The 19,452-nt window shown below is 35.0% G+C and overlaps 1 protein-coding gene across 1 annotated transcript in view; it reads right to left on the bottom strand.

Annotated features, from left to right (window-relative positions):
• The window catches only part of TTC28 (tetratricopeptide repeat domain 28), a 641,766-nt gene extending 622,314 nt beyond the window's left edge, over positions 1-19,452 (bottom strand). The window contains exon 1 of the mRNA XM_023538443.1: positions 19,239-19,452. Within this exon, the coding sequence (XP_023394211.1) occupies positions 19,239-19,340 (102 nt within the window). The 5' untranslated portion in view covers positions 19,341-19,452. The remainder of the gene's footprint in view (positions 1-19,238) is intronic.

Genomic DNA, 19,452 nt, shown 5'->3' with positions numbered 1-19,452 from the left:
ATGGTTAAAAAAAAGAATATAATTTCCCCAGTCCTTCTCTAGCTTCTCTACAGTTAATAAGCTTGACATGACATTCAAAAAAAGAGACTTATGCATGGATTTCTAGGATTACACATATAGTACTTGGAAGAAGTGGTCATATTAAATTCAGAGACTATTAGAGTGAATAGTACTACCTAAGGAGATAAAGAAAAAATGTTGAATTACTCATTTAGATTATTATATTGTTTCTTCCCTCTAATATTTCATATATGTACAGTTTATAGGTGTCGACATATATTAACATTGTTGATATTTTCCTGACCCTTTGACAAACTCATCTTAAAAAAGTAGAGGTAGTGTCAATAACATATGGACCAAATGGGCTCAGAATATTCAGCCACATACAATTACTAAACATAGTTCCAGCCCTGTTACAAATTTTGGTTACTCAAATGATATAGCAGAATACCTACTGATTATATCAAAAATTTATAGGTAAATCGAAGAATTAAGTGTTTAAAATAAAATTATAAAACTACTAAAACGAAACAGTAGAGGAAGAAAGGGAAATCAATTATTACTCAACCTGAAAAGAACATGTGCATTATCTATGGACAAGTATAATTTGCACTGTTGTCATTATTTACAGTGTACTGGACTATAATGTAGTTCAAAGGCAATGACAGGTACAAACTTCATAAAATCAGATAACCCATAAGCAGATGCTGCATTCCAGACAACCTGGTTTGCCATTGAAGAAACACAGTAACCTTTTTCCAAGTCTATTTTGAGTCTTTTACAATTTTTCCCAACAGTCCCAAGGTGAATTACTCTGGAATCCAGGAAAAGAAACTATCTTTTATTGAAAAATATTCATGATCAAAAGAAGCCTACCATGAGATAATTAGAAAGAAGGAGTGATACAAATAAAAACACTCAGTCTAGGGTCTGGCTCCATAGTGTAATGGGTAGCACGTCTGCTTTACACGCACAAGGTCCTGAGTTCGTGCCCCAGGTGAAGCCATGGACCGTACCCCAGGTACGTCGGGCTCCCCCCCCAAGTGTGCCAGGAGGTGTCAGGCCCCCTGGGTGTGCCAGGCCCGCCCCCGCCGGGTGCACCAGGGGTGCCAGGGGGTGCCAGGCCCTGGGTGTGTGGAGGGTAGGAGGGAAGACGCCTCACCTTCAGAGATCCAGTTCTTAAAAAAAAAAAGGGAGACAGCAACTTCCATAGGTCAGGGGTGGAAGTGGGGAGAGGGAAATTAAAGAGGGAGAGGAAAAAAACTCAATCCTGCAGTAACCTAGCAATGCATAATTAATGAAAATACAATTTTCTGTGTATTCACATCATTCAGGGAGAGAGAAACCTAGGCCGAAGCACAGAAAGAAGTACAGGATACTGAACCTCACAGTCACCAATACCCTTATAAAACCTACATTTTAATCCAATGTAAGTCATGATTGGCAGGAATGATCCTTGATTACCTAACGAGTATTCTGTGAGGTTTAAAGTAGGATTATAGTCTAACTCCTTCTCTCACTTCTATCTTTTTAAAGTTAATTCTTAGAACTTGAAAGCATTGTTAGAAGATCTATATCAGGGCTCAGTAAACTTCAGTGTATGTTATCAAATCTGGCCTGCAGTAACCTAGCAATGCATAATTTGAAAATAAAGTTTTATTGAAATATAACCACACCCATCCATTTATATATTGTCTACGGCTGCTTCTGCACTACAACGCAACAGAGACTGTACAGCCCACAAAGCCTAAAATATTTACTATCTGGCCCTTTGTAGAAAATGTTTGCCAGCTTCTGATCTAGACTGATTATTGCCAATATTTTCTAGTTTCTTGACTTTTTAAGCATCAAAATTTTTACTAATCTCTTAACTGTACATTCTAAAACTAATTGAAAAAATACAATAGCAAAGGCTACTCTGAATTCAGTATTGCCTTTAAATGCATGTATATTTTATTAATCAAAACAATATCTATACATATTTTGAAAACAAGAGAAGCATGTATGTAAACAAGTTATTTTATTTACTCGGACTACAGATAATTCTTGGTGTATATGTGACTTGTACCATGGACCGCCCTTGCAATCCACAAAACAGGAAGAGAGTGGTGATCTGGTAGAAGTTTCCACGCTACAGCAAATAAAAGGTTATGCTGGTTAATCAATCCTGCTATCAAACTGTCATCAAAAATAATGCCTTGATAGCAACTATTCTATAGTTTTTGCTAGACATCTCTCAAAATGTAATAGGCTTATATTTAATCTCAATAATCTTGGCATACTTTAGTTAAATAAGGGAACATATTATAATCTGACCTGGAACATATTATAATCTGACCTGGAAAATTCAAGGTAAGTTATGTTGCTCAGAAGTTCATAGAAATATTTGTGAGATTCTGTTCTATAGCTGATGGATGTCTACTTAAACATTTTTTGGAGCAGAATTTTTTTAGCTATGTTTTACGTTGCAGAACTTTGAGAATTTCATTTGTTTTAGGCTGAAACAGACAACTATTTCTTCAGAAAATACTAGTTTTGACTGCAGGTACTTCCTCAACCTGTTTTGTAGGCAAAAAGGATAGACTTTCAATCAGATGAAGCATCAGGTTAAACATCTCAATATTGCAAAAAGGACACTGATAGCATCTTTACCACTTGCCCATTTGATGACCTCAGGGTACACTGAAGAATACCTACGTTACAAACTCTCATCAGAAAATACAACTTTCTATTATTTGTTATCCAGAAAGGTTTATTTTTCATTAGCCTAAATCTGCCTCCCTAAAACTTCCAGCCATTGGTCCGAGTTTTGTGCCCTAAAACATGTTAAGTGTTCTGCCTTCAGATACTGCACACAGCTCCCGTATCTCTTGAATGCTGCTATAGTATCTGTGGTTGAGGACTGTTGTGTGCTGAACTTCTGTCCTTGCAACGTTTCCTTTCACTTGAAAGAAAGAACAAGGATGGGAGTTATTTCTATTTGATAATCTCATTTCTATTTGATAATCTATACCTCTTCCACCACTTCATTTAAAAGCCCAAGTGCCCTCAGTAACTTGTAAGGGCTAAAAATGGCTTAAAAATTAATGAATGACTATACACATCCAAGCCAGCTTATGCATTCCCAGAAGTGAGCCCCTGCTAAAGCCCTGGTCAGAAACTGAACAGGGGTGACTGCTCAGGGACTTAAAAAATATATATATATGCTTAGTCCTTCCTTTCCCTTCCCTCACTTGTGAGGTGTTTTCTTAGCACATCCTTTAAGAAGATAAATTATCACAAATCTGTCATTTCAACCATTCCCAGTGGACCAGTAAATCTTTAAGTGAGGGGTGGGAAATGATGTTTCCTCTCTAAAACCTCAATTTCCCTCAAATGTTCATCACATAGCCTAGTCACTTTTTAGGATGCTCTCTAGTTAATATATTCCTCTAAATGTATGGTTCTTAAAACTGGACTCAAAACCCTTATAGCTGGTGAAGTTGAGCATCTTTTCATATTTCTATTGGCTATTTGTATGTCTTCTTGGGGAAATGTCTGTTCAGGTACTCTACTTCTTTTTTTTTTTTTTTTTTTCTTTAATGCCACCACATATTTGACCACTTTGACCTCATCTACCTCTCTCCTCCCCCCTCCCTCCTTCCCTCTGATAACCACTAGTCTATTGTACATGTCCATGAGTCTCTGTTTGTTTGTCCTGTTCATTTATTGCTTTTAGGTTTATATTCCACATATAAGTGATATATCATGTGGTTTTCAATTTTTTCTGTCTGGCTTATTTCACTTAGCATGATTATCTCAAGGTCCATCTATGTTGTCGTTAATGGCAGTATTTCATCTCTTTTTATGGCTGAGTAAAATTCCACTGTATATATGTACCACAGCTTCTTTATCCAATTATCTATCATAGGACACTTTGGTTGCTTCCATGTCCTGGCCACTGTGAATAATATTGCTATGAATATTAGTGTGCAAATATCTTTTCGGATGAGTTTTCAAGTCTTTGAGGTAAATACCCAGTAGAGGGATTACTGAATCATATGGTAGATCGATTCTTAGTTTTCTGAGGAACCTCCATATTGTTTTCCATAGTGGCTGTACCAATTTTCAGTCCCACCAGGAGTGTATGAAGGTTCCTTTATCTCCGCATCCTCTTCATACACCAGGAGTGTATGAAGGTTCCTTTTTCTCCGCATCCTCTCCAACATTTATTATTTCTTATCCTGTTGATAACAGCTATTCTAACTGGTATGAGATGATATCTCATTGGGTTTTGATTTGCATTTCCCTAATAGCTAATGAAGTGGAACATCTTTTCATGTTTGTTTGTCATTTGTACGTCTTCTTGGGAGAAGAGTCTGTTCAGGTCCTCTGCCCATTTTTTGATTGGATTGCTTTTTTGTTGTTACTGAGTTGTATACGTTTTTTATATATTTTGGATATTAGGCCTTTATCGAAGGCGTTGCTTGCAAATATATTTTCCCATTTGGATGGTTGTCTCTTTGCCTTGCTGTTTCTTTTGCTCTGCAGAAGCTTTTTAATTTGATGTAGTCCCATTCATTTATTTTTGCTTTTACTTCCCTTGCCTTTGAGGTCAAATTCATAAAATCCTCTTTAAGTCCAAGGTCCATGAGTTTAGTTCCAATGTTTTCTTCTATGCACTTTATTGTTTCAGGTCTTATATTCAGGTCCTTAATCCATTTTGATTTAATTTTGGTGTGTGGTCATAGTAACAGTCTAGCTTCAACCTTTTGCAGGTGGCTTTCCAGTTTTCCCAGCACTATTTATTGACAAGGCTTTCCTTTCTAAATTGTATGTTTTTGGCTCCACGGTTGAAAATTATTTGTCCATATAAATGGGGTTTACTTCTGGACTCTCAATTCTATTCCACTGGTCTATGTGTCTGTTTTTTTGTCAATACCATGCCGTTTTGATTATTGTAACTTTGTAGTATAATTTGAAGTTGGGCAGAGTTATACCTCCAGCCTTGTTTTTTCTCAGTATGGCTTTGGCAATTCGGGGTCTTTTGTGCTTCCATACAATTCTGATAAATTTTGTTCTATTTCCTTAAAAAATGCCAATGGGATTTTGATGGGGCCTCTGCCTGCTTTTTAATTGGATTGTTTTTTATTGTTGAGTTGTATGAGTTCTTTACATATTTTGGAAATTAGTCCCTTATCAGAGGCATTGTTTGCAAATATATTCTCCCAGTCAGATGGTTGTCTCTTTGCCTTGTTGATAGTTTCTTTTGCTGTGCAGAGCTTTTTAGTCTGATATAGTCTCATTGATTTATTTTTGCTTTTACTTTCCTTTCCTTGCCTTTGAGGTCAAATTTGTAAAATTCTCTCTAAATCCAAAGTCCATGAGTTTAGTGCCTATGTTTTCTTCTATGCAATTTATTGTTTCAGGTCTTATATTCATGTCTTCAATCCATTTTGAACTAATTTTAGTGTATGGTGATAGTCTAGTTTCATGCATTTGTTTATATGCATTTAACCTAAGTGCAGAACCTCATTTATAACTGATGAAGTTTGCCTTGATTTATCAATCTACTTAACTGTTGAGCATATACTCTAAGCCAGACATTTACAAAGGACTGGACATAAAAAAAAAAAAAAAAGAAAAGAAAATAGATATGGTCCAGGCCCTTGTCAAGATTACAGAATATTTTGGTGGTTTTATCTTACTGTTCTAGTACATCAATATCTCTTTGAATCCTAATTCTTTCAGTGTATTATCTATCCATCTTATATTTTATAAAAACTTTCATGCCTTCATCAAGGATGCAGTATTATTGAATAAGACTACATTTAAAAAATAGAGTCCTATGTTTTGGTATAGACTTCCTGCAGGTTTCTATCAACTCTTTAATTGTCTGATTCAACAACTTTATTATCATTAAATCTACAAGATTCATGTTGTCCATAAAACTGTCGTGGGATACTTTACAAAATTTAGAAAAATCAAAATACACACTACCATCTTAAAAAAAGGTAATGAGAAGTTTTTAAGTGAAACTTTGTTGACCACTAGTCCTTATTACCTCTATCTATATCAATCAAAATTCAGTCAGAAAGACAGGAACCATTCCTGTTATTTGAACAGACAGAATATCATTTAAGATTTGTTAACTGAGTATGAAGTTTTTAGGTAAAGAGCTAAGGAATCATAGAGATAGTAACTGCAGGGAGCAACTATCACACCCAAGGCTAGGCTACCAAATCTTAGAAGAGGGATCCAGGGAATTTAAACTCAAGACATACAAGGAGAAGGCAATACTCGCTGCTGCTGGTGTCTGATTTTCTAGAAGAGGCCCCATGAGCCTGGGATCCAAACCTCTGAAGAGGGCACTGGCTGGCTGATCTTAGTGGTTTCTGAAGGAAGAAGCTTGATGAAACTTGTACTCAAATGTTGGAAAAACTCCAAACTGGATCAAGCAACTGCTACAGAAAGGTACTGCTGCTGCCAGCATTAAAAAGTGTTGTTAGGGTGGCACTCACAGAACAGCAGAGAGGAAGGCCACTGGAAGCAAAAGAAAACGAACAAGTACCTCCTGTCTTCTCCAGCACTTTACTGCCCCCTATCTTCCAGCAGAAAAGGGACCAGCTGGCAATGCAGAAATGTGGCTTGCAGAGTCCCAGACACAAGGATCACAAAGCAGAATAAACAAGACAGATTTGGAAGGGATTAACTTATCTGGCAAAATATTTTCTGTTACAACATAAACTATCTGTTTAATAATCTCCAGGGGAAATTGTGCAGGGGATCAAAATCAATGTCATCTATCTGTATCTAACATTTAATCATCTCCCACTACTCTGAGAGTAATAAAAACAATAATAGTAATAATAACAACAAAACTGCACCTAACACTTATTTAGCACTTACTACATGCCTAGACTATTTTAAATAGTATACATGTATTAATTCATTTAATGTTCATAACAACCCTATGAAGTAAGCAATAGTAGCATTTTAACTTTATAAATGGGACAATGAGATACAGATCCCATGCTTTTGGTCACAGAATATGCTACAACACCATGAAACACAACTCCCTCTAAATTCAAGGCTGCCTTTGAAATGCAACACTTGTTAAACACAACTTGCTTACATGCTTTGTAAAGTTCATATCTGGATTTACAGCTATATGGAAAATCATTTTCTCTAACATTGAGAGATTTTTCAAAACTCTGCTGAGAACATCCAACCTGGCAACACACTTCTGGTGCCCTCAAACAATACCAGATAAAATGGGCAGCATTAATGCAATAGAATAATCTTCCACACTGTAAAATAAAACTACTGCCTTCACTATTGTCTCACTCGGAAGTCATGGTAGATACGTACAATTTATTTTATAAACTGTTTTTCTTATTGAGTGAAGCTCAAAAATGTGTTGGGGTGAGAATGTAAAATTAAAGGGTCCTAAGCCTTAATATTAAATACACGTCTCACATACAAACTTTGTATAAATGAAACTTTAATGCAAGTATTTACTTTCTCGCTGTATTTTTTAATATAATGATATATGTTTTTAGCATAATGATTAAGGAGTCAGGATTATAAAAAGCCAATGCTAAAATATTGCTGCATCTAAAGTCTCTATGTACAATAAGTAATTAAAATACTACACAAGAAGAAACCAAATTTTTAAAACTTTTTGAGCCAAATTGATACAAATTTACTTTCACAACACGCTCTGAAAAATCTATCAAAATACTATGACAATGGTGGGAAACCAAGCACATTTAAAAAAAAAAATTTAACTAGTAAACACATGAATTAATTCCGATTCTCTCAACTTCAACTAGAAATATGTACTCTAAAGTAGAAGAGTAATCCTATTCTCTGCTGACCTGTTTACAACTCATCTCACAAAGGATAAAAAAACTTTAATTTAAAATTCTTATTTAAATAGTTTTGAGCTTACAAATAGATATGACTTAAAACATAGTGTAAAATGTCTCCAGACATTCAATTATTTCAACTCTTTCTAGAAAAAATAAGCTCAAAAATTAATATTTATTAAGTAAATATATTTCAGTCTCATGAGAAATTCAAATGAAGAATAAATATCTATCTGGAATCCACTTTTTTAACAAAAATAAAAACTTTTCTCAGGAAACTATAATTATACATTTATTTCACAAACATGGCCTAGAGCTAAAATTCTGAATCAACAAACATCTTATAGTATCAACACACTTTGTCTTTAGTTAACTTTTAATTAGCACTATAAAGACTGATAACCCTTCATCAGTAAACAAGATACAAGCAGTGATTTTATTTTATGATTCCTTTTATTTCAGAGATGCGTACAAAATAAGAATCATTCCTTTACTATCTTAAAAACTGTTGTTTTTATATAACCTCATTTCATGTAATCCTTTTCTTCATTATCTGGTTTAATTCTCATGATTCAGTCAAAAAAACATTTATCTCAGGTACTCCGTTAAGTATTTGTTTAATAACAATTTTCTAACTTTAAATACTTAAAAATTAAACTGCTTATAGTTATTTTTTGTTTTTATAAAAAGTTACTGGTAAAAAAATTCAAAAATAAACAGTATCAAATACTTATCCCTCTACTCTATCATCACAGAGACTCAAATTCCAGAATACCACTGTGCCAACATAACCTTAAACCTCACAATAAAAAGTAAGTTTTAACAAGATCCCCAGGGGAATTGCCTGTATCACTGTCCTGCAATAAGTCAAAAATTTAGTAGCAAGAGATAATTAAAATTGACCACTATTTGCTTAATGATTATTCAAATCAAAGGCGGGGTCTAGTATAACGGTTAAGAATGTAGACTCCAGAACCAGATTGCTACATTAGAATCCAGAGCAACTCAGCTTCCTAGCTGTGTGAGCTTGAGCAAGTTACTTAATAACCTCACTGTTTCTCAGTTTCCTTACATGTAAAGCGAAGATAACAATAGTATCTATTGTTATGAGGTCACAGTACTTCATAAGGAATCTATGAGGATTAATATACATAAAGCACTTAGAACAGTGCCTAATACACAGTAAGCACAGTATATTAGCTATAATAATATGAAACCAACAGACTATATTTATGCCACACAAGTACTCTATAATTTACAGACAACTTCTAAATATCTCTAATGAAAATTTTTTTTTTTATATAAAATATGTTTGGAATGTATAGCCAATTTCCTGAATACTTTTTATAAGTGATTTTCATAAACATTTGTGGCGATTAGGAAGCAAAAACTTTAACAAGAGCATTATTTGACAATGGAGCAAATTTTAAAACTCTTGTTTCTATATAAGCTAAAACCATAAGAATCTAAGACAGCACGCAATATGAAAACAGTACACACAGAACAAAAGTAATAGTGGCAGTGTTTTTAGTACTTTATCAGACAATTGTGCAATCTGTTATACTTTACCTAACGACAAGAAACTACACACTGGGCTAAATGTCCAATAAAGGTACCTAAATTCCAAAATCATATTTATAACATGCAAACTCTTGAGAGGAGGAGGAGAATATACCCAGATGTGTGACTCATTAACTCCAAAATAAAAGGTACTATACCACCCTACGTGCTTGGCCTTATTAAATATATAGCCTTCAATATCAAATTACACTAACAAAATATCAGGAAACTAAGCTCCTAGTAGAGAACAGGTCACAGAGAAAGTCTTACAGAGTTGACAGTTTCCTCTGTTCTATAATTTGGCACAGTAATCTCATAAGCACATGAAGGCTGACATGCTTGCATTAAAAATGTTGTCATTTACAGACCTAATTATTTCAAAAAAAGTTCAGACACCTTAACATGTTCACATGACATTTTTTAATTCACAGAAACTTTCCTATCCATCTTAATTTCAGGTGTTCTCTACATAATGCTTAGTAAACATTTTATTTTAGAAAATATAAAGACAGATTCTACAAATCTTAATAACTATTTTAAAATAGTAAAATATATCCAATTATTGATGAAATGTTAATAATAATGAGAATATTAAGTGGTTTATTATTGGATTCAATGTACTTTTCTATACACTTGAAATTGTTTGTACATATATACTCTATTTTAACTATTACTTCTGGATTTAGTTTATCACTCCATAAGACAACCTTAGATGACAGGATCATCTCAGATGACAAGAATAATCCTGCTCATTTTACCATGTATTAGCAAAAATTAATATGGGGGGGATGAAGACTTATGGAGAATATCTTTAATAGCATTTTAAAATATTAAAAAATATTAGACATTCTTTTTATTTTCCAATTTACTTTTTTACACATGGTATATTTCACATACCATAAAATTCATCCATTTAATAGCTCAGTGATTTATTTGTTCAGAGCTTTGTAACCATTACCACAATTTTAATATTTCCATCACCCCAAAAGGAAGCCCCATACCCAATAGCAGTCATTCCCTACCCCTCCACAAGTCTCCAGCAAATAATAAGCTACCTTGGATTTGCCTGTGCTGAATATTTTACCTAAATGAAATCATACAATATGTGATCTTTTGTGACCAGTTAATTATGTAAACATTATCTTTCACTCAGATAATGTTTTCAAGGTTCATCTACATTGTATCATGTATTGGTACTTCTTCCTTTTATGGCTGAATAATATTCCACTATATGGATATATCACATGTTGTTTATCCACTCAGCAGTTAGCTGATGCACATATGGGTTGTTTCCACTTTTGGGCTATTATGAATAATGCTGCTATAAACATTCATATACAAGTTTTTATGCGGACTAATGCTTTTATTTCTCTCAGGTATATATCTAAGGATGCAATTACTGAGCCAGCCATATGGCAGCTTTATGTTTAGCATTCTGCCAAACTGTTTTTCAAAATGGTTACATCACTTTACACTCCCACCAGCAATGCATAAGGGCTCCACATCCTTACCAAAACTTGTTATTGTCTTTTTTACTTTAGCCATCCTAGTAGGTGTGAAGTAGCATCTTGCAGTTTTCATTTGAATTTCCCTAATGACTAATAATGTGCTTACTGGCAATTCGTATATATTCTTTGAGACATTTCTACTCAAATACTTTGTTCATATTTTAACTGGGTGTCTATCATAGAATTTTAAGAGTTCTTTATATATTCTTGATACAAGTTCCTTATCAGACATACGAGTTGCAAATATTTTCTTCTATTATGTGGGATTTCTTTTCACTTTCTTAATGCTGTCTTTTGACACACAGAAGTTTTTTATTTTGATGAAGTCCAATTTATCTACTTTTTCTTTTGTTACTTGTGCTTTTGGTATTATATTTAAGAAATCATTGCCTGAACCAAGGTCACAAAGATTACTCCAGTGTTTTCTGATAAAGGTCTTATTGTTTTTGCACTTACATTTAGGTCTGATTCATTGAGTTAATTTTTACATATGGTGTGAGGTCGGAGTCCAAATTCATTCTTTTGCATGTATTGTCCAGCACCATTTGCTGAAAAGAGCACTCTTTCTCCATGAATGGTCTTTTCACCATTGCTGAGAATTAATTAACCATAAATGTGAGAGTTTATTTCTGGATTCTCAATTCCATTGATCTATGTTATTCTTATGTCAGTACCACACTGTCTTGATTGCTGTATCTTTATAATAGATTTGGCCACTGAGAAATGTGAGTCCTTTAAATTTATTCTTCTTTTTCAAGACTGTCTTGACTGTTCTGGGTACTGTGCATTTCTATATAGATTTTAGGATTTCTGCGAAAAAGGCAGATGAGATTTTGATAGGGATTGCATTTAATCTTTATATCATTTTGGAGAGTATTGCCATCTTAATGTCAAGACTTCTGGGCCATGAACATGGGATATCAAGATTAGACTTATTTTTAAACTACATTCTTTAAGCTGCCCAGTACAACTACTAAAACAAAATAACCAAGAAAAATTCCTTCAGCCTCAAACAATATAATCCATTCCGGCTCTACTTGATGCTGCAGAGTTCAATTACAAAAGAAAGAAAAGTGGCCCGGTTACATACAGATCCCAATAATATTTTTAGAATGTTCTGTAAATAGAATCATTATCCTCTTTTCCTCTCCCATCTTCACTTATTTCTTCTACTTTCTACTTATTTGGTTGATTCTTTTCCAATATAGCTTTTTCTTTTGACCTAGTTTATCATTACGTTCTCCTCCTTATCTTCAAAAACTATTTTCTGTTTATAATCTAAAAATGAGCACTAACATTTTTCTATATGCATGATTTGGCAAAACATAAGCATCAAGGTTAATTTGATTTTCTTTTATGATGACTGACATTAGATGATAATAATCTTAGAAATTTTCATCTTTATCAAAGTGATATTCTTTACGCAATTCTGCAAGCACAAAATATATTGATAAATATTTTCTACCATTTTCTGAACTAAGTCCATAGTAAGCTGAAATACTACTATGGTAATTTTTGAACTTCTACTATGGCAAACTTAGTGACAGCATGAAAATACCAAATGTAATATCATGAAATGGGAAACCATATACAATAATATGCCTTCTCTTATTTAACAATCACGGCTAACCTTTTTTTATTTTTTATTTATTTATTTTTTTTTTTTTGAGAATGCAAAACCACAACACAAGGTCAGGTTTGCTGTGTTACTTAGATTACCTATTCCTTAACAATCCTGTTCTTCATCCACAAAATTAGTACCACATTCTCATTACAAATCATCAATTATTTGTAAACTAGAATCTCAACAAATCACATTTCAGATTAATGCTGATTAACTTTACACTATTAATCATTTTAAATAATGCATGTTCTTCAGACTAAAACATTCTCTCCTAGAGGTAATATATCTATAAGATGAAAAAGAGGTTTTTGGTAGTAGTTACTATGAGGACAATTAGAGCCATATTGACACCTGCTTCCTTCTTTTCCCATTCCACTCCCTAGTTACTGTTACCACCTTTTCAATCTCCCAGTACTACTTTTGGTCTGTAGTAAAAAGGACTCGTTTCTGATCTCTAATTAAAGAATACAGTGACATTATCACTGCTTTCCCTTTCTCAATAGCAAGAAAATACTAATGATAAAATGAGCCTTATACTGCAACACTAAGTAGACATTACCAATGATATAATCTAGCCAAAAATATTTAACTTGTATACAGCTTCTACTACATAGGAAATAGAGGAACAAGATAAATGATGTCACATGGAATCTACCAGACAAATCCAGAAGATAGGAAGGACATTCTGCAAGACACCTGGTTCAGCCCTTTCTGTGAGTCAGTGTCATGAAAAAAAGAGACCATACTAGATTAAAAGAAATTTAAGTGGCATTAACTAAGGCATGGTCCTGGATTAGATACTGATTTTGACACAACAGCTTTAAAAATTTTTCGGAATAGATTGGAAAAAATTTTAAATAGAAAGTTAAGGGGGAGATCACTGAATGAAAGAAAAAGTAGATTCCAAAATGAATGTATATTCATCATACAAACCAGCAATCTCACTCTTAAGTACCTACCAAAACATATATCTGTGAAACACAAATACCTATATGTGAATGTTCATGGTAGCTCTATTCACAATCACCAAAAATTGGAAACGACCGAAATGTCTATCAACTGGTGAATGGATAACAAATTGCAGGACACATACAATGGAGTGGTACTCAGTAATAAAAAGGAACAACTTTCTATTCTACTGTCTGTGGTGGTGATTAGACAACTGTATATACTTGTCAGAAATCATAAAACTATACACTTAAAATTAGTAAATATTATAGTATGTAAACTATATCTAAATAAAGCTTATTTTAAATAGAAACAAATTTAAGACATTTTGTCATTTTATCTTATTTTAGTTAAAATGCCTATATGCATTTATGTGAATGTGTATAACTATTGTTAAATAGAAAAATGCACAGAAAAAGTTCCAGAAAGAAATGTATTAAGGCAAGGGTCCCCAACCCTCAGGAGCGGTCCATAGCCTGTTAGGAACTGGGCTGCACAGTAGGAATTGAGCGGCGGAACAGCAAGCAAAGCATCATCTGTATTTGCAGCTGCTCCCCGGCGCCAGCATCACCGCCTCAGCTCCACTTCAGATCATCAGGCATTAGATTCTCATAGGAGCACTGGTCCCTGATGCCAAAAAGGTTGGGGACCACTGTATTAAGGTCTTAATAGTAGTAATCACCGTATGGGTAACGTTATGGGGTTTTATTTTGTTTTGCTTGTCTTATATTTCCTAATTTTATATGATGCACACATTCAGCTTTTGTAATAAGGGGTTTCTATTAAAATAAAGACCAACTTCGATTTTAAATTTTATTATAGAAATGTCTGTGAATTACCAATCTGTGGTTTTGTAAGTTATAAATTTAATTATAGTTGAGATTTTAGAGCTAAGTTTTTTTGTTAAAATATTATTTCCAGTGTAAACATTATCTTCTTTGGTTCATAGTAAATACACATTCAATGAATATGATATATTCCAAGCATCATATCTGGGTTGTATTGTGTCTCTGATTTCTTCCCACACAAAACAGTAATCTACTCTAGCTACTGAAGAGACACAAAAAGCACTATTAAGTACAAAAATCAAACTTTGTCTCTCACAGTTTTTTAAAAATAGCAATTATTCAAAAGAAACAAGAATTGTAACCATCAGATTTAAAAATATTGCTTCTGTTTTCAGAAGAAATAAGTAGTGAAAGAACATCATATTAAATAAAAACTATGAGAAAAAACAAACAGCTTTAGGTTACACTTATTTTTAATAATAATTGCAAATACATTGTCAAATATCCTATGAAGCAGCCTAGATTTAGAAAGCTTTTACAATAGAAATGTGGTATGAAACACTTTGTCTTTCACTATTCCTCAAATGCTTACAGAGTTTTCTTGGGTTATAGAAAAGTGATAGGGACAGGAAGAGGTTTGAGGTTTTTGTTTGTGGCTTTTTCTTTGTGGTTTTTTTGTTGTTGGGGTGGGTGGCTGTGGTTTGGGGTTTGCTTGTCTTCGGGAGGTTTTTTGGTTATTTTTCTTTTGGTTTAGTGTTGTTTGCTTTTTGTTTTTTGGCATGCTTTTAAATGGAGTTAATTAACAGAAGAAGATAAACAACAAATACCAAATCCCTACCACATGCAAAGCACTGTTCTAAATATCTACCTACATTGTCTTTTATTTAACAATTCTTTGAGATGGATATTACTGTCTCATTCCATATGAGAACACTGAAATGCAGAACAGCTAAAATGTATCAAAACTCATACAACTGGTAAGTAGCAGAGCCAAAATTTAGAGATATGAACTTAGATCTGCATCCATACTTAACCTTTCAAAGACCATTCTCCCTCACTATTTTGCGGGGGAAGATCTGAAACAGAAAGTTGGAACAGTCTATCACTAAATGAAGAAGTTAAAAGATATATCCCAAACTCAACTGTATTTCCCCTATATACTGGCAATGAACTAGTGATGAAACATTAACAACATTAAATTAAATTTTAAAAACAGCTCCATGTTCTATAGCATTAAATAGAATAAAATATCTAGAAAGAAATTTTTGAAAAAAAGTGCAAGAGTTGGACCTGAAAACTACAAACATCATTGAAAAGACAGATTAAACACAATCTCTATAAAAATCCAAGCTACTTTTTGACAGAAATTGCTAACCTGATTCTAAAATCCAAGGACCCAGAAAATCCAAAACCGTCTTGAAAAAGAACAAAGTTACAGAACTTAAACTTTATTTCAAAACCTATTAAAAAGCTACTATAATGAAATACTGTAGTGCTAGCATAAGAATAGACAAGAGAATAAAACTGAGAGTCCAGAAATAAACCTAACATATGGTCAACTGATTTTCAATAAGATGTTTCAACATGTAGTGCTAGAACACCACCATACACAAAAGAATGAATCTGGACCACTACCTTATATCATACACAAAAATTAAATCAAAATGTATCAACAACATAAGCAAAAGGACTAAAAACTTAAAACTCTCAGAAGAAAACGTAGGAGTAAACCTTCATGACCTTGGATTTGGCAATGGATTCTGAGATATGACACCAAAAGTAAGAGCAGCAAAAGAAAAAAATAGGTAAGTGGACTTCATCACAAAACTTTTTTTTGCAACAAAGAACATTATAAAAAAGGTGAAAAGACAACCTACAGAATGGGAGAAACTATTTGCAAATCATATATCTGATTAGGGATTAGTATCCAGAATATTTAAAGAACTCCTACATCTCAAAAATAAAAAGACCAATAACCCAATTAAAAAAATGAACCCTTCCCCTTCCCCAAAAAATCGGCAGGGGATTTGAACAGACATTTTCCAAATGGCTAATAAGCACACACACACACACACACACAAATGCCCATCATTAGTTATCAGGGAAATGCAAATCCAAACTGCAATGAGATACCATTTTACACCTACCAGCATGGCTAAAATTAAAACGACAGACAATAACAAGTATTGGCAAGGGTGTAGAGAAACTGGAACCCTTACATATTGCTGGTAGGAATGCAAAATGATGTAGTGCCTTAGAAAAATCTGTCAGCTCCTCAAAAGGTTAAAATAGAGTTACCATGTGACCCATCAATTGGGATATGCCCAAGAGAAAACATATGTCCACACAAAAACGTGCACATAAATGTTCATAGCAGCATTATTCGTAATACTGTCAGTCCTCTATATCCAAAGGTTCCACATCCATGGATTGAACCTCTGATGGAAAATACTCAGAAAAAAAAGTTATGTTGTTGCTGACATGTACTATATAGTTAGGCCTAGGATGGTTGAGTCTGTACTGAACATGTAGACTTTTTCCTGTCATTATTTCCTAAACAATACAGTATGACAACTTTTTAGACAGTATTTACATTGTATTAGGTATCAGAAGTAATCTAAAGATGTGCATAGGTTATATGCAAATACTATACCATTTTATACAAGGGCCTTGATCATATGGAGATTTTGGTATCTGTAGGGTTCCTGGAACCAACTCCCCGCAGATACCGAGTAGAACCAAAAAGTAGAAAAAACCCACATGTCTATCATGAACAGATAAATAAAATGTGGTACATCCTTCCAATGGAATATTATCCAGCAATAAAAAGGAATGGAGTACTGAAACATGCTACAATACGAATGAACCTCAAAAAAAACTATGCTAAGCAAATGAATCCAATCACAAAAGACAATATATTGTAAGATTATATTATGTTAACTGTCGAGAATAGCTAAAGGCAGAAAGATAGAAAGTAGGTTAGTTACTGCCAGGGGCTGGGATAATGGCAAATAAGGAATGGTAATGGGTATGGAATTTCTCTGAGGGGTGAAAAATGCTCTGAAAGTAGATAATGGTAATGTTGGACATATAGTGAATATGCTATAAACTGTGAAACTGTACATGAGAGGTTAATTTTATGGCAGGTAAATTATATCTCAATAAAGCTGTTTTATTTTTAAAGACACTTTTAAAAAATCAGTCATGGGGATGCAATGTACAGCATGTATCTATAGTTATTAATATTGTATTGTATATTTGAAGTGGCTAAGAGAGTAGATCTTAAATGTTCTCATCACATAAAAAATTTTCTAACTACATGTGGTGACAGAGCTTAACTAGACTTATTGTGGTGATCTTTTTGCAATATATACAAATGTCCAATATGTTGTACACCTAAAACAAATCAGTTACATGTCAATTACCTCTCAAAAAATAAATATATATATATCCACATAAACTACAAAAATGACACACTGAGAGAATAAAGCACTTGATTTTTCATTATTTCTTCCTCAGATGCAATCTCAACTCCTAAAGTCTTGTCTTCCTATATATCCATATTTTGTCATTGAAAAAAGAAACTATTAAAATTAAATCAACTATTGAAATTCAAAAAACAGCCTCTGAAATATCAAATAACTTTTAAACAATTCTATTTTAGCGCTGACTGAACTAAACATAAATCTCAATTTCAAAATATCACATACAGAGGACAAATACTCAAGTTTAAGCAAATTGCCAACTTTTCTGAATAAACAGTAATTCAGATTTGCTTTGACGAAAATAAATATTTACCTGCCTCAAGGGAACAAAATCCTGTAAGCCTAGTGTTCCCAAATGATGAGAAAGAAACATGCATGTTTTATTCAGAACTTTGTTTCAGAATTAGTCTTAATGTAGCTAGGGTATACACAGTTGATGGTTTATGCTAAGCAATGTATACCCTGCTTTACCTACAAGATACTGAAAATAAGGCATTAGAAACAGTGACAAAAGTTAAATTGAGACCTGAGAAAGATCACATCATACAGTAATCTGACAGAATCATTAATCTCAAAAAGCTCCTAAAAATGTCTCAAGAACTCTTATTTTGGAAACTCCCTAAGTCGTATAGTCTTCTCACAAATATTTACTGACCATCGACCATGTGCCAAGCGCTGCGCCTGGTACCAAGATACCATGGTGAGCTATAAACAGAATAGGTCTCTGCACAGAGAAAGCTTACTCTAAGACAGTGCTTGTCAAATTTGCTGGATCATAACAACTTGGAAACTTGTTAAAAACTCAAAATTTGCTCCTATGCCTTGGAGTCTTGATTCCATGGGCTTGGGGTGAGCTGTGACGCCTGTATTTTTATCAAGCGCTCGTAACCGCAGCTGTTTTGAGAGACCAATGCTCAGGGCCATCCCATCCCATCGAAAGCCACACCTCCAAAGTCCATTTCGCTCAGCATCCTTCACCCTACCAATACCCCAAACACACCACGAAGTTGGGCTGGGTGTAAAGCATTCCCAAATCACTGTGCTGAGCCACCGAAAGACTTGCTTCCCTCCAAGGACGGACAGCTCACTCCCTGAGATTCCACCTGGGGCTGTCTGCACCTGAGTCTCCCGCAGCTGCGCCGACACCTGTCTCCGAGCTGCGGCTGTGCACTTCTCGCGTGGGACGCGGCTCAGGGACCCGCTGACCCGCAAGGGAGGAGGTAAAGGAGAGATGCTGCGCGCATTAGGCGCCAACTGTATACCGCCCCCCCGTGCGCGCACACACTCCCGCGGAAACTGAGGCGTCAGGCGACAGACCCGGTCCCGCCGCCGAGCGGCGCGAGGCGGGGCTCGAACCCAGAAGGTAGGGCGGGTTCCGACTCGCGGGCTCTCGTCAGCAGCCGAGGCCCGGCCCGGCTCGCACCGACGGAGTTTCACAAAGAAAGTCTCCCGGCCCGCGCCCCTCACGCACTCACCGGCGCCGGCGCCTGCGGCGACTCCGGCTCCCGCCGCCTACGGCTCCGTGCCGGGGTCGACCCCAGGGTAGGCTCGAGAGCTGGCGGCGGCGACTGCTCCATCCCCTCGGGGACCGGGCCGTGTCCGCCTCGAGCTAACGGTCCCACCAGCTATGCGCGCGCGCCGGCTCCGCGCGCCATGTTCCCGCCGTCCCGCGCGCCGCCGCGGCAAACC

The sequence above is a fragment of the Pteropus vampyrus genome, unplaced genomic scaffold (genome assembly GCF_000151845.1).
Source record: "Pteropus vampyrus isolate Shadow unplaced genomic scaffold, Pvam_2.0 Scaffold223, whole genome shotgun sequence".
Taxonomy (NCBI): Eukaryota; Metazoa; Chordata; class Mammalia; order Chiroptera; family Pteropodidae; genus Pteropus; species Pteropus vampyrus.
The sequence above is the reverse complement of the archived record's forward strand: the minus strand, read 5'-3'. Positions and strand labels throughout refer to the sequence as shown.